Raw genomic sequence first — 15,397 nt, forward strand, 5'->3', positions numbered from 1 at the left:
GCGATACTCAAGACGGTGAGACCTGAAGATTTTCACGACTGCTTCCAACGATGGAAACTTCGTATGTAAACGTGTATAGAGAGTGAAGGGGAATATGTTTAATTTAATTTAGAAAACAACATGCAAATGCCTAATTTCAGTTTGCTATTATTGTGTGATAATACACTTTAAAATACACATATGATAACATAATAATACGATAGTAAAATATATGTTTCATACTTTAAAATTCACATAGTGGGATGTACAATTCATTTATTTAGAATACAATTCTGTCTATAACTAAAAATGTCTCTCTCTGGGTTCCCGTGTAGCATCTTATTATACAATAAACACATTTTTCTGACAGGCATCTAATACATTAGTCCTTTGTGCTGAGAGATGGAATATGCTATTATAGGGTTTCGTTGCTCTATGTGGGACACGGAGTTTGATTTCTGATAACAAATATTCTGAATCCATTGCACTATGAATTATTTTATGTAAGAAGGATAAAATTAAATGAGTTCTCTTACTTTCAAGTAATTGTAATGAATATTTGCTCCGAAGATATTCGTACTTCTCAAATTTCGGATATATCCCTGTTTCTTTATGTTAAAAACAGCACAAATTTATTTTGAATATTTTCGATTTTGATTACATATTTCTTACTATTAGAACCCCATTTATCCATGTATATTCCACCTTAGACCGATCTTACATTTGAGGACAGTGGTATTGGAAAAATTATTTCCTAATCTCATCACAAAGCCAATGTGCCTAAAAGGCCTCAACAATTACTGTGTTGTCATGAATATCGAATGATAGTTTGACTGCAGAGTGACTCCAAGATCTGTTATATAATCCATTCTCTCAACTGGAGTTTGATTAATAGTATACACATTGCGTACATAGTTCATTTTCCTGATGTATGATACTACTTTGCATTTTCTAATATTTAGCAGCAACTTGTTTGATTCACACCATTGAGAAATAGCATTTATGTCGCTTTGTAAAGAAAAATTCCGTGGAGATACTACGATATAGATTTTTAAATGGTAAGCAAACAATAATCGGTGGGAGAATGTTATTACATGTTAAGTCATTAACAAATAATATAAATAATAGAGGTCGTAAGTTCGATCCCTGAGGCACACCAAAGTCTATGACATATTCTTTAGTTAAAATATTCTTGTATCGAACGCGATGTTTGCGTTGGCAAAGATAGGACGCTATAAGTTGTTGAAGGCTTTGTGAAAAATTGAATGTCACAAGTTTGGTTAGAAGTATATCGTGATTAATTACGTCGAACGCCTTGAAGATATCTATATAAATTACATGTACTTGTTCCTTTTTATCAAGCTATAAAATGTGTGAGTTCTGAGAGATTAGTTTTAGTTGATCCCTTTGGCATGATCCCTTTGGTATATCCCGTATTCTATCAATAAAATACAACCAAATATCTCTGGAAATGTAAGAATTTGGCAACAGTGCAAATATCAACAGTAATCTTTGTGTAAAAGGTTTCAAGTACGTCCTTAATTAGCTAGCGGTTTCAATAACTTCTACGTCGCTGACTGGCTACGGAGTACAGCACAAAATTTAGCAGCAGGATACTGTGACTGTATTTTTTAAAAACCTTTTCAACACACTTACTATTAATTGGGCATAAATACAACCTTCTACGTTTGTATTTATAAATAAACTCACCTTTGGCTCCTGAGAATCCTTGGAAGCACTCGGAGCGGGACGCAGATTAAACGGGTTCTTAAAATCCAACCCATTTCTGCTGCTTAATTTCTTCGACGGTTCAGGAAAAATCTCTCGCTACAGATAGCACAACGATGAGAATGTGCAATCAGGAAAACATTTCTTGATAATAGCATCTACAGCAACAACGATTATGAGCGGTACGATTAACAATCATAAGAGCATATATTTGACAATGAAGATCTACCATCCATCCAAAGACGCAAGTTTGAATGACTCGTCCACAGGCCTGTTGAAAGAAAGTTATTTGAACCATCACTAGCGTAGCTTATAATAATGATTAAAATGTACTTCTGAGATTGCCAAAGGAATTATATATGTAGTAACATCAGTTTGAAAAGTACTGCTTTTCTTAAATATGTTCTTTCCATCTATGCTACAGGATAGCGCTTACGGCGTTTCAAGGCGGGACTCTTGAGTTCCCTTTAAACGCTGTTAGCAAACGAGAAGTCTGCAGTGTTGCTATATTTACCTTGCTAAAGCAGAGAACAAAGTGTATCTGTCATCTGCTCTCGCTGTAGTGAGTCTGCTTAGTGACACCTCTTGGGAACGTCGTGTCACAAGCTTCGTTTCTTTGTTCTAACCCACACACCATCGATTTTATCCCCCACTTTAGTATTTCAAACAATGAAAGGGTATTAATGAATAGCAATTCAGTCATCTTCATCAGACTTCTTAATTTGTTTGTTAACTTTATCACTAGGGTTCATATATTTTTGAAATAAAAATAAGGTATACTTTCTGCTTGAATGCTATGGGGCACTTTTCCATAACAATTACATGATAGCTACAATAAAAAGTGTAGTCAGTTTTTAGCTATTCCGGAGAACATACTTTCACTTTGGTATTTTGATGGCAAATGAAATTTAAACTTATTAAACTTAATCGTACGTTAATCTTGTTTCGTAGCAGATCAGTGTTATATTAAGTAAGTCGTACTTGACTATTATCATATCCGTTAACGACACTCTTCCCTTATGTAACAATACTGCCAAACTAATTGGTATAACATTTTTATGAGTAGATCTATCACTTTCTTCGCAATTTCAAGTTTTAAATTTTGAGAATGAGAATGTTAAACACAAATCCACAAATTACAGAACAATTCTGCGTTTCTAGAACTTTTATCGGGACACTGGGACATTACCTCGTAATAAGGGATAATCCTGTAAAATACGATATATATATATATATATATATATATATATATATATATATATATATATATATATATATACGAACCCTATTATCACGTGCATATAGCTCTGCGATGTACAGATAATTTAATATTCCACGATAACTGAAGAATATTTTATGACGTTTTCTATGACGAAGAATTGAAAAGCGTTCGTCCATAACGAAAGCGATAAACAGGGAGAAAGATATCGCTGAAGCGAATTCGAAAGCTGGTGCCGAGCAAAACTGTAGAATAGTCCCTGTTGCCCCGTATACTCATCTAAACATTAATTCGCCTTGAAAGTGCAAATAAAGTAACACATCCAAGGCAAGCCGAGCCGAGCCAAGCCTGTCCCTGGTCGAGCTCGGCCACCAAATATAGTTATTTTAATTCCTTAGACCAGTGGTTTTCAACCATTTCAAGTCTAGCGCACCTTTGGGTGAATATGATTGTCCTGAGCGTTTCCATCATCTTAACCCAATCCACCTATGCACAAGGCTGAACGTAAGACTTGGACGAAGCAATCTAAGAACAAGAAAAAGGCTTAAATTCTTAAAATCAGTTTTGAGGAAGCTGCATTATTATTTGTAAAGAAGTTTAAATTTTTGACAATTTGTAAAATGCTTAATGTCTTCCGTCCAATAATAATAATAATAATAATAATAATAATAATAATAATAATAATAATAATAATAATAATAATAATAATAATATGATGCACTTGGGAAATGATAACGCCCACATTAAAAACCACAGCTCTAGATGATGGGCTACTTGCCCACCAAATTTGATTAAGATTCGGCCAGTAGTTACCGAGAAAAAAAGCACCATATATACAAATACACCTAGAGTGAAACTATACATAAGCTCCCGTATGGTTACGCCGAGAGTTAATAAAGTAACTTATACAGGGTGTGTCACAAACGGAGCTGCATATTTGAAATAATTGTTCAATTATAGAACCAAATGGCATATAAAACTTCAGACGTTATTTAACGCCATTTAAAATTTTAAAAAATCAGATAAGATTCAAGTTCCTGAGTTTACGTCATTCGTCAATATCCCTATCTGCGCACTTGGTAGACCGTATGTAAGCTAATGATCGTCATGGTATAAGTTGAAATATACTTTGATTCAATATAGTGTAAAGTGTATATTGACTAGCTAACAATATGCCGTCATTTATCCAACAGTTTCGATCTCGTCACTCAATTGTAATTTCACTTCTATTGTAAGAGCTATCACACATTTGCAGTTGGTTAGGTTGACAAGTGTTTGGCAAAGCTGCCAATTATGACATAGGGTCAACGTTGGCAGTTGGCTAATCTACAGTTTTCCACTTTGAACATGCTGCAGCAAGTTACAGTTGCAGAAAAAAAAAGTTTTATTACCAAAGTGATCTTCAAGCCCTGAAACTGGCTATTTTAGCGTTAATATCTTTGCCCTCGACTGTGGAAAAGTGAAAACAATTTTACTTACAATGTGAAATGTTCAAAGAAAAAATCTTCCTGAAAGGTTCGCCAGTAACACACATAAATCGACCCGATACGGTACACAGGCGCATTTTGAGCTTGGCATAGTAGCGTAATATGGCCCGTGTTTTAATACATGAAGCTGCCCATTTCTTTAAAGCGATCCACCAAGGTGCATAGGCGCATTTGAGCTTCGCATAGTGGCATATGTCCCGTGTTTTGATACACGAAGCTGCCAATTCTCTAAACCTATTCGTGTCCATAAACAAATGTGAGTGAATGTGACAAGACGGTTAGAATTGTGTGAATTCATTTTATCGGGACGTAAAAGTGACAGAATTTGTTTTGTCAAATGCACTTTTCTGATTGAGCTATGTCGCACGTATACAGAAGTGTTAAACGACAAAAGCGTTATTATAATGCACACAATCCTCAAGTTATTGAAGAGACACATTCGAAATGCACATCAGTCACAGATTGGGTACTGATTGGATGGGAAATGTTGTTATGAATCTGAATCTTGAAAAGACTCTTAATGCTGATTGGCATTGTGAAATTTTCGTGAATTGTATTGATTGCAAATTGCCAAACAAGTGATTAATAAGAAGAGGACAAACAAAATGGTCATCGCGCTTCCCCGATCTTCCAGGCTCCAGAGTTATTTTAGGGGGAGGGGAAGACAATATCAGAGCCTGAAACGAGAGTCCTCGTCACAATGTGACTTTCCCATAGCCATAATACTATCATCACAAAATCCAATCAAAGATTTAACATTAGGCCTCTTTTTGATTCACCCTATACTAAAAAGGTTTATAAACGTGAAAGAATCCCTATATAGACCTGCATGGTTGTTACAAATGATCTACCTGATTACAAATGATGTACCATTGATACCACTTTCACTTTATGTTTAATAACACTCATATGTCAAATAAGCCTATATAAAAGTGGTATCAAGGAAAGAGAAACTCAAAAAGTTTTTAGTGGCTCGTAAAATTCTAGGTAGTTGCACAATTTGCCGCTAGAAGTGATATGAGAGCAAATGGGTTTCAATGAAGCAGCAGAATATTTTCCGTTTTCAATTTCATGAAAAACAGACTGTTGTTAGAACGTAATTTTGGAAGAAAGTTCGGTTGATAGTCACACAATGGGTACAGAATTCATAAGTACTATTCAACTTTAAGGAAGGTGTTTTGCATTTGTAAGCGAAAGGCATCCAGGCGTCCACCAATAAGCACTGAAACGGTGGGGCGTGACCATGCAATTTTCACACATAACTAAACTTCTTGCACGACAGCTCTTAAAGGCCAGAGTCTACCAGACGGTTTGTGGCACTCATGTCTATGAGATAATGTATGTTTAGCACAACAGCTCTTAAAGTCTAGGTTCTACCAGCCGGCTTGTGGCACTCGTCTGTGAGGTTATGTATGGTTAGCACGACAACCCATAAAGGCCAGGGGGCTTACCAGCCGGCTTGTGGCACTCATATCTATGAGATTATTGTGTGGTTAGCCTGACAGCACATAAAGTACAGGATCTACCAGCCGACTTGTGGCACTTATGTGTATGAAATTATGTATAGTTAGCACATCCATTCCCTCACCCTTAACGCTGGATCGGAGCTCGTTACTTCTTTCTTCCAAATACTCCCCCAATTATCCCCAGGACATTGAGTGGACGCCACAATGCCAACACTATTGCTGAGGATGAATAGTTACCCACTTTTCCTATGGTCACACTCTGCATAGCTTTGCTTCGCTGATCTCACGAGAGGTGCTGCAATTTTCATACTAGATCCATAGAAATCCGCAGTCACAGCCACCCAAACACACGTAATTAATAAACATTCCGAAGAAGACTTGTGGAACATTCTGCGTAAAAATTCTCAATTTTATCCCTAACTTTTGTTCCATTCTCATAAGCCTTATCAGTTTTCACTGGTGAAATAAGTCTCAAGAAAATTCTAATATTCGGAAGACCTCACATTTTGCAACACGTACCATTGGAAATGAAAAATCAACAATAAACATCTTTGGCCCACAGATTTATTCTTCCTCTCAAAGTGTTCCCGTTATCATATATAGTGCTTTCCTTATGAGGCATAAGTCTTGAAATATTTCTACAAACCAAACAGCAGGAGGGTGTACGTATACGCCGTGATGACCATAAATACAAGGTCAAACTGACCAAAGAGATATTATGGCAAGCGGACTATTTAACGCAGAGGCCATCACTCCGTCAGTATCTCCAGCCAAATTTTAGTGTCATTGACGGTGTGTGCTCAACGACGTGTCTGAGTTCGAAATCAGGAATATCCTGCGCCAGCAACCCAAAACATGTGAAAGGAAAAGGTGCAGTGAACCACAGTACAGCAACCCGTTAATTCCATAAAATTTCCAGCATGTTGTAAAAATGTCGAAGATCACCCAAAGTCCGCCCGTCCCAGAGCAACAGATTCTGAGATAATATAACAAGCCATTGAGAAAATCCATCCACCAGTACATGATGATTGCCACAACAAATCGACATATCCTATGTAATCTTCACGAACTCGGGGAAGTTCTCTGGAACACTCGCATTATACCACATGAATTGACCTCCAGCTCAGATCCAGAGGAGAGTAAATGTGTACCGACAACTGCTGCAAAATCTGCATGATATACGTTTCCTGAAACTGATTACCACATGTGATGAAACTGGGTATTTTCCGAAAGAGCGTAAAATAATGTTTTCGTCTTTTCAAGATGATAAAAGGCGCCCAGAACGAGCATGATCTTCAAAACTCGTGTCACTACGTTTAAAGCGCCCAAACCGCTTGCAAAGTTCTGTGCGGCCCATAACATCCTTCTTGAAAGCCTGTTTAATAATTTGACAAGTTTCCGTTGCCAATATTTCAATTCCAAAATCCTCTTTGTTCCTTTAAATATGCCACAACGATTTCGCAGGCGGCAAACAAGAACATTTGAAAAAAACTACACTACAATTAAACGTGAACTTCCTATGCTGACACCGCTTATGCAATTAATTTGGGAAGGTCTGTATTAGAGCCACCTAGCGGGAGAACTCTCTACTACGCTTAGAAACGGCTGAGCGCTTTCAATCCTGTTTCTTTTGGGTTCTCCCTCGTATACGCAGCAAACATTTGTCTTAACTATTCAGCTACTTGGAGTCCATGATCATGTTGTAGGCACAGTGGTTTAGTTAAAGAGCTCTCACTCTGGTGCGAGGGAATCCTGGTTCGAACGCAGGCCAGTTCGGTTTATGGTAGACAACATCGAGTTCGTAGATTTTCTCGTGATTCTTTCGTTACCTTCCACATTCTCATTCTACCAATTCTTTCATAATCGTTCACTTAAATTGATCATTCGTCTAATTTAACTTAAAGAGCATAACCGCACAACTTAAAAGTACAAATTTCATTTCATTTTATAACCGTCATTTTGTGTTGAGGTAAAGTAACCATACTATACGAGATCTAGTGTGTATTATAGCGATGGTTTCTCACGAATCATGTATACATACAATCTAAGGTGAGAATAAAAGACAGGAACTACAGTTCACAAAGAAGTCTGGCAAATCAGATAGCGTACGTTCAACTCTGTGAAAGTCAGCGCATCGACACCAAACACGATTATTTCTAGTTTTCTTGACCTATTAATCTACTATTTATTTAATTAGCTGTCCAAATGACCTCACGACGCAGGTCAGGTGAAATCAATGTTAATGGTATAATTACACGATGAAGGAAATATGTGTAAAAGTAGTTGTCTTTCAATATGAATAGATTTCTTTGTTATTTCCCCCCTTTCTTATTTGATATTGAAAGATATTGATGAACACACAGACTGCTCTGACAAGTACAAATGAAGATTCATGATGAAAGGCAAAATGTTCGGAAAAAGAAGAAGGAATTGAAAAGATGTCCTTTCGTCTGTGGAGATGGCGAGACGGTTTTTCACGTCCAATGAAGGTTAACAACACTCCTGACGCTTCCTGCTTTCAGCATTTGTGGCTCTTTTATCTCATCCCAAGGCAACGAGATGCAATGAAGAAAAAGAAGTCAAAGAAAAAAAACGTGTTCTATGCCATTGAAACGACTAGGAAAGTGTTTAATCTGATGAGGCAGAATACTACTTTGTCGAGGTATCGGGAAGACCAACAAGCCACGCACGTTCACTGGCCTCCACGATACGTTATGCAACGCTCGATCGTTCAGCAAACTGCTCAGTAGCAATGACCTTTTTTTTTCTCACTCAGGTAGACATTATGAATAAATGATTTTTCACTAATGTTATAATGTTGTATTAATAAGAGGTGGTTTCGTAGATTGCTGTCGTACTACTCTTCTATGTTAATTAAAAAAAAACATAGAATAATCTAGATTAGAACAAATCTTTCAGTTTAACGTCCCACGATTATACCCTATAGGCTAAGGGAAACGAATGATTTAGGCAAGTGAATAATGATTGAAGAATCGGTGGGATGAGAACGTGGAAGGAAATGGAAGTATCTCGAGAAAACCCACGGACGTGATGTTGTCCATCACAAACTTACTTGGTCGAGGGTCGAACCTGAGTCACCACGTACCAAAGGTAATCGCTCTACCACTGAGCTACCGTGCCCCAATTTGGGATTAAGAATTTGATTTCTGGGCCCTCGGCATCTATGACCATGTTAGACTCTCACGTATGAGGGATGACGCCCCTCAGCAATCACACTACCCGGGAAACTGGTGAGGCAGAAGAGAATGTGGAAGGAAGGAAGCGGCATGGAGCAATTATGCTGAGGAAAATCCAAGGAAACCTCACTCAGGATAGCTGGCCTGAAAAAAAACTTTTACACTTTGTCGACTGAGTATCCCGACTAGGGAATCGAACCTCTGGACCTGGGGACGCGGTGGCTCAGTGGTAAAGCGTTCACCTCCGGTGCTTGGGGTCCCTGATGATCCGACCCCAACTCGCCCCGTGTGGACTTTGTGGTGGACAAACACCGTGCTCGTGGGTTTTCTCGAGGTTCTCCCGTTTCCTCCTACTTTCTTCATTCCACCATTTCACTCTTCTCTCATCACCACCGTCTCCTTTAGCCTAACCGGCATAACCATGGGACGTAAAACTTAAAGATTTCATTTTCGAACCTCTGGACCGCTCGCACAAAAGGCGAACAATAATTTAAGATTTGTAGCGGATTAATAAATACCAATAAACAATGAATTGAATTGTAAATAAAGGACTGAAGTTAGTTCAGTGCTACAGCAATCATTTTTAGTATTTGACTCTATCCAAGGGCGTCAGCACGGACTCTTGAGGAGAGTCACATCGGTAAACAAAAGTAAACTTCAAACTAAGAAAAGAAAACTTACCAAATGTTTGTAATTCTTCTATTCAATAATTGTTCTAGAAAATAATATGTTATAGATTTTGGAGCCGCGGTGGGTAAATGGTAGAGCACTTATCTCTGATGCATGGAGTCCCTGATTCGATAACAGCTAGTGGCAAGTGTGCTTTCTGATGAGCAAACGCAGTGTGTATGTCGGGAGGTTACTCGGGTTCTTCCGTTTCCTCCCAGTTCTTTCATTCACCATTTCATTCATCATCATCACAGTGTTCCTCACCTTCGGAGCGTAATTGTGGGACGTTAAACAAACATACAAAAACTACTAATTTTATCCATATGTCACAAATAAATACTTCATTATCAATTCTATAATATAAGTTAGTATAATTCACTTATTTTGGAAAAGATGAGCAAACTGTAGTTAGTTTACTGGTAGGAATCAGTTTTGCTCATACAGTGTTTTTTTTTATTATTTGAAGACGGCTTTAGCGAATGTGTTCATACTTATAATAATAATAACAGTAGTTCGCTAATAACCCTACGGTATATTTTAATCAGGGGTAAAAGTGGATCTGAAAAGGTAGGGGGACTGTAGGTAGCGGCATGACGTCACACGGTCCCGCCTGCCTATCTTTGACCATTGTAATTTTTAGGAGCTAGGGGGACGCCTTACATATTTTTCGGAAGTGAAGGGACGACATCCCCTGTATTTCCCCGCACTTTTACCCCCTGGTTTTAATCCATTTTCGTAGCGAAAATTTAGAGAGTGTATACTTTCAGAAAAGGGGGAAACGCTTTTGTTCACATTTCATTAACAAGCTAACAAAATGGCATAATCCATTTTCGCTCTCTCTCTCTCTATCTTTTTTTTTTTTTTTTTTTTTTTTAATATAGTAAAGATTAAAAATTAAGCAGGGATATTTTACTGATAGGGATGAGTGTAGTGTTGTACGGACGAATTTTTCTAAAATACCTTCATTTGATAAATATTTCAGGAAAAAAATTTCATTAACAACTCTACAAAATGACTTGATTCGTTATTCAATGAATTTAACAATATAATTAGCGTAAATTAATATTGATAATAATAATAATAATAATAATAATAATAATAATAATAATAATAATAATAATAATAATAATAATAATAATAATAATAATAATAATAATAATAATAATAATAAAAATGTCCAAAGACGAAACATTTTGTATTAATCACTAAATCTCAATATGTTGAACGAAATGAAATCTTTGAAGATAAATTCTCAAATGTAGTTCTCGATAAAATAGTCAAAAACAAACTTTTTGTTATAAAAAATGGTGCTTTTATTAGAATATCTATTAGCATGAAAATAATACTAAAATGTATACACTCAGTAAGCTTTTCATTATGAGATTGTCAATGTCTGTCAGTTGCCTCGGGGTACTTTCGTTTCCTCCCACTTTCCCATTCCATCAATTCTTCTATCATCATTCACTTGCCTTAATCATCGTCTCCCTTAGCCTAAAGGATATTATTATGGAACGTTAAAATGAAAGAAAGATGATACTGTCAAGATGTCAGTGTACACATTATCACATCAAATGATATACCATAAACTTATCATTAATTCATAAACTTTATTTTCTGTTTTAAATTGATATCGATAGGCATGAAGACGAAAGTAACATAATAATCAACAAAGAAATTATAGCCTAAGTCGTCTTCATCTAGCCTTTCCCGCTGGTCTAGTGACTGGCACGCGCGTCTTTTGTGCATGGATTACCGCGATTGGCCGAGCATTGAGCGTATTACGTACGGTGCTGCGGGATTCCACCTCAACACGTATTTTTGCTACATGTAATGGAATTCCATACACACGGTTCTCCCATGCAGCGCCACGTGTATGATTTTCCATACACAAACAATATATTACGCCTTTGTCGCGTTCGTTCTGTAGCTGTGTAAGGAATTACATACATATGGCGCACAAATCAAACTTTAATGTCCATACCAAACCATTCACAAAGAAAATTATACATTTATATGGCTAAAACAAAAACAAAAACAAGGTATTACTGGCGCACTGTTGCCTTTGGCGCACAGGTGATAGCGGTCAACAGATATGGTGGCAGTCAAAGTGTTGAACTATAGCTCCACATCTCATACAGCTTTGGTGCTGAAAAGAGATGGTAAACTTCAAGAAACAAACATCTATTTCTTCTTCTTCTTCTTCTTCCAGTTCACACATTGTAATTTAGAATTTTTTTGTTAGGTGATAAATTAGGCTTAAACTTTGACACCAGGGCCGTACCGTGGGGGGGGGGCGAGCGAGGCAACTGCCTCGGGCGCCGAAGTAAGGGGGCGAAAAATTCGAGAGAGAAAAGGAAAAATTGTTTGGAATATATGTATGGGGCGCCGTCTATACTCTCGCCCCGGGCGCTGATTTTCCACGGTACGGCCCTGTTTGACACTACCGTTATATTTGCTACTTAAGAACTACCGTTGCTCAAGATATGAGAAATAAGGTTCCCCTGTTTTGTCTCTTCTCGATTCCCGAACAATTCTTTTTCGTCTTGTCTCAATTCTCCAAAAACGTTTGCAATCGCGTCTCTGTCTCTCTCTCTCTTTTAAATTTATGTTCAAAATTTATGTCTTGATTTTTCTTAATTTCATCTATGGAAGTTATCCGTCTTTCTGTGTCACCACAAGCGCATGAAGAATGCCATATGATAACGTTAAAACATATTTATTGCTGGAGCATATTGTGTAATAACTTGTGTATCTTTAAACGCTCATAAATGCATTTCACTGGGCTCGTACAATCATTTTATCCATTTATACATCTTTGAGACCTAAGACTTGGGTGAAATGGTCTTGCTCACGAGACTCGAGAAATATTTCTTGTCTCGTCTCGAATTGAAAAAGGTATATTGCCTGTCTCGAATCTTGTCTCATTTTTGGGACGAGACGAGAAATCTAGACATTAAGATTGTATATTCAACAAAAAATGCAAGCTGGTATGTACACTCATGTCCAAAATTATTGTCGCATGTCTATAAATATGTTATTGTAGGAATATAATTTAATAACGAATTCGCCCGGTATTTATTATAATGTTAGTATGTGTATAATTGGCAAAGACATGTATGTGGCAAATTTCGTGTCAAAAGAGCAGTAAATAAGAACAATAAAACGAAAATAAGACTTTCTTGTCCATTTAGCAACATTTTGTTTTACTTATTCTAATTTTCGTATTTATAATTGTTTTCCTATGAAATTTACTACAAATATACATTTTCCGATTATACACATAGTATCAGTATTAAAAGTACCCTGCAAAATCATTATCGAATTATATTCTTACAAGAAAACAGTTATAGATATGCGACAATCATTTTGGACATGAGTGTACAAGAGGTAGTTCTAGAAGGTAAAAACTGGAGAGGGGGCAGCGAGAATCCAGGCTATAATAAGTATATCATAAGTTTACTATAAACATTCAAAAATATACAAATAATAACTTTAATTACTTTTGTCATTTAAAAAAACTGGGGACCTAGCCCCCCGGCCCCTGGCTAGATCCGCCACTGAGGAGAGGAGGTAAATAAATGTAGCTAGTGATGGAGCACTTCGTTGCTTTTAACACAGCCTTGTATCTATAACCTATAAACAGAAAACAATCCAACATAACGAGAGAAAGTTTGATCACAATACACAGTACCTGACAAGATAGAGCAGAAGATGTTTAGGTGGCACATAATTTCCATCAGACTGTTCATCTGTCTCTCCACTGCACTGTTTCCAGCGTCTTCTATTCGAACCCGGTGACACGGATTCCACACTGGCTTGGGCAAGTTTTTCTGCCAAGTCCAAAGATTTCATGATTTCACTAAGATTCACCGCACCACTCATTGTTCAATATTGTTTAAAAAAAAAAAAAAAAAAAAAAAAAAAACGAAGCACAATCAGAAATTACACGTAAATAACAAGAAATGTTCACTTGAACAATAGTTCTTAGATTTGTCTATAGAAGTACCATGCGAGCATTTGTTCGTATGATAAAGTTTCTGGTACACGGAACCCCGAAGAATATAACGTGCCCTAAACAAAAGCACGGAACTCAGGAAGACATGGAGCCTTCCGCGTGTCTTATGTGTTTTGAATTGTCAGTCGAATTGAGTGTTGATGGCCTTGTGGTGATCGGGCTATATGTAACGAACGGCATGGCCTTAGGAGAGGAGGCGTGAACCCAACACAACAGACAAACGCACCAAATAATAATAATAATATCTATCAACTAGAATGAATCGAAGTGCTACAATCATGGCTTTGCGGATGCCAGCGCAGCAAAACAGTACTTTCGCTGTTCATAGAACTTCGGCCATGACCCAAGAAGAAAACGCTCAAGGTCAATAGGCAGCATCTGTACCTTCTTAACATGATTTATGTTGTAGAGCAACAGTGAGTGTCAATTTACCTGCAGCATAATATATGGAGTTGGTTCAGGAAGGAAAGTCTTTGCTAATGAGCTATAATGATTTATCTTGTTTCATGATCTGGACATCTAAATATTGCTGAAGCAGCATTCACGCGAAGAGGCGTTTTCACTTAGTCGACTCATTGAACTGACGTCACTTTCAGTTCTCTATGTAAACAGAACGTGGACTAGGTATTACCTACTGATCGTACGCGACGAATCAATTGTCAACTAAATTGAAAGCGGTTCTACTTTCTGCGAAGGTTCTCTGCTTCGATTCCAGGTTTGTGTTGGATAACACGATGTCTATATGTTTTCTAGGGATTCTCATATTTCTTCTGACATTATCATTGCACCACTACTTTCATAATTATTCACTTTCAAATTAATTATCTGTCTCCTTTAACCTAAGGAACATAAACTTAACACGTAAAACTGGAATCTTCGTTTCATTACATTTTTATTTATTACCTGGGGTAAATTCAATAGATTGCCCAGCACAGTCTACTTAAATGCCTAGTGAAAAATTTGTCGGCGGGAGAAGCCTAGCATAGAGTGAGTTCCAATCACAAGTGTTTTGGAAGTACCAGTGGAGTTATTCTGATTTTTAACAACCGGTTCTGTATATGAAAGAGAGAGAGAGGTCAGATATAACTGTCTTATGAGTCTAACTATACAAAGTAGACAAAAGCAAAATTTTTACTGGATACCACAAGTGACAAGTAGAGACCTACACAGCATCTTAATACAAGGTAGTGTGACGAAACTATGTAGCACTATTAATATATTGGGAACGAATTACTCAAGATAGATGGTTGTCAAAAATATTGGAAAGACCTTATCCAGCAACGGATCGACAATTGTTGATAATAGTGTATATGCGTTTCAAATATAAATAACTCTCACCATTACACTCATATGAACCCTTCTCATTCTTGATATCTGAGCATTTGAGATTAAGAAATAAACGCGTATACCTTGTGAGAGATCATATGCTTAACCCTGTAATTTAAAGAATTTCTGAAAACAAAGATAGTTAAATTAAAATTGACTGTTCCTGGGTATAACTGTGTAAAATTTACTGTTATGTGTGGGTATAACAAACGGTTCTGCGAACTCGAAATATTTCAACTCTAGCGAGGTGGTGCGAACCGGCAGAATAGCACCACTGGGAGTACAGTAATTGTATGTTTTGAAAGTAATAA

At 37.1% G+C, this 15,397-nt stretch overlaps 1 protein-coding gene across 3 annotated transcripts in view; it reads right to left on the reverse strand.

Moving 5' to 3' along the window:
• Nucleotides 1–15,397, reverse strand: part of cu (NADP/NADPH phosphatase nocturnin) — a 114,144-nt gene that overhangs the window by 42,431 nt on the left and 56,316 nt on the right. For 2 of the 3 annotated variants that reach the window (XM_081728017.1, XM_081728016.1), the window contains exon 2: nt 1,690–1,978. In XM_081728017.1, coding sequence (XP_081584143.1) covers nt 1,690–1,763 — 74 coding nt within the window. In that variant the 5' untranslated portion in view covers nt 1,764–1,978. Of the gene's footprint in view, nt 1–1,689; nt 1,979–13,436; nt 13,587–15,397 lie in introns of those variants that run through there. The other variant, XM_081728015.1, reaches the window with a different exon arrangement.

This window comes from Thermobia domestica, chromosome 10 (assembly GCF_964235325.1).
Source record: "Thermobia domestica chromosome 10, izTheDome1.hap1.1, whole genome shotgun sequence".
NCBI lineage: Eukaryota > Metazoa > Arthropoda > Insecta > Zygentoma > Lepismatidae > Thermobia > Thermobia domestica.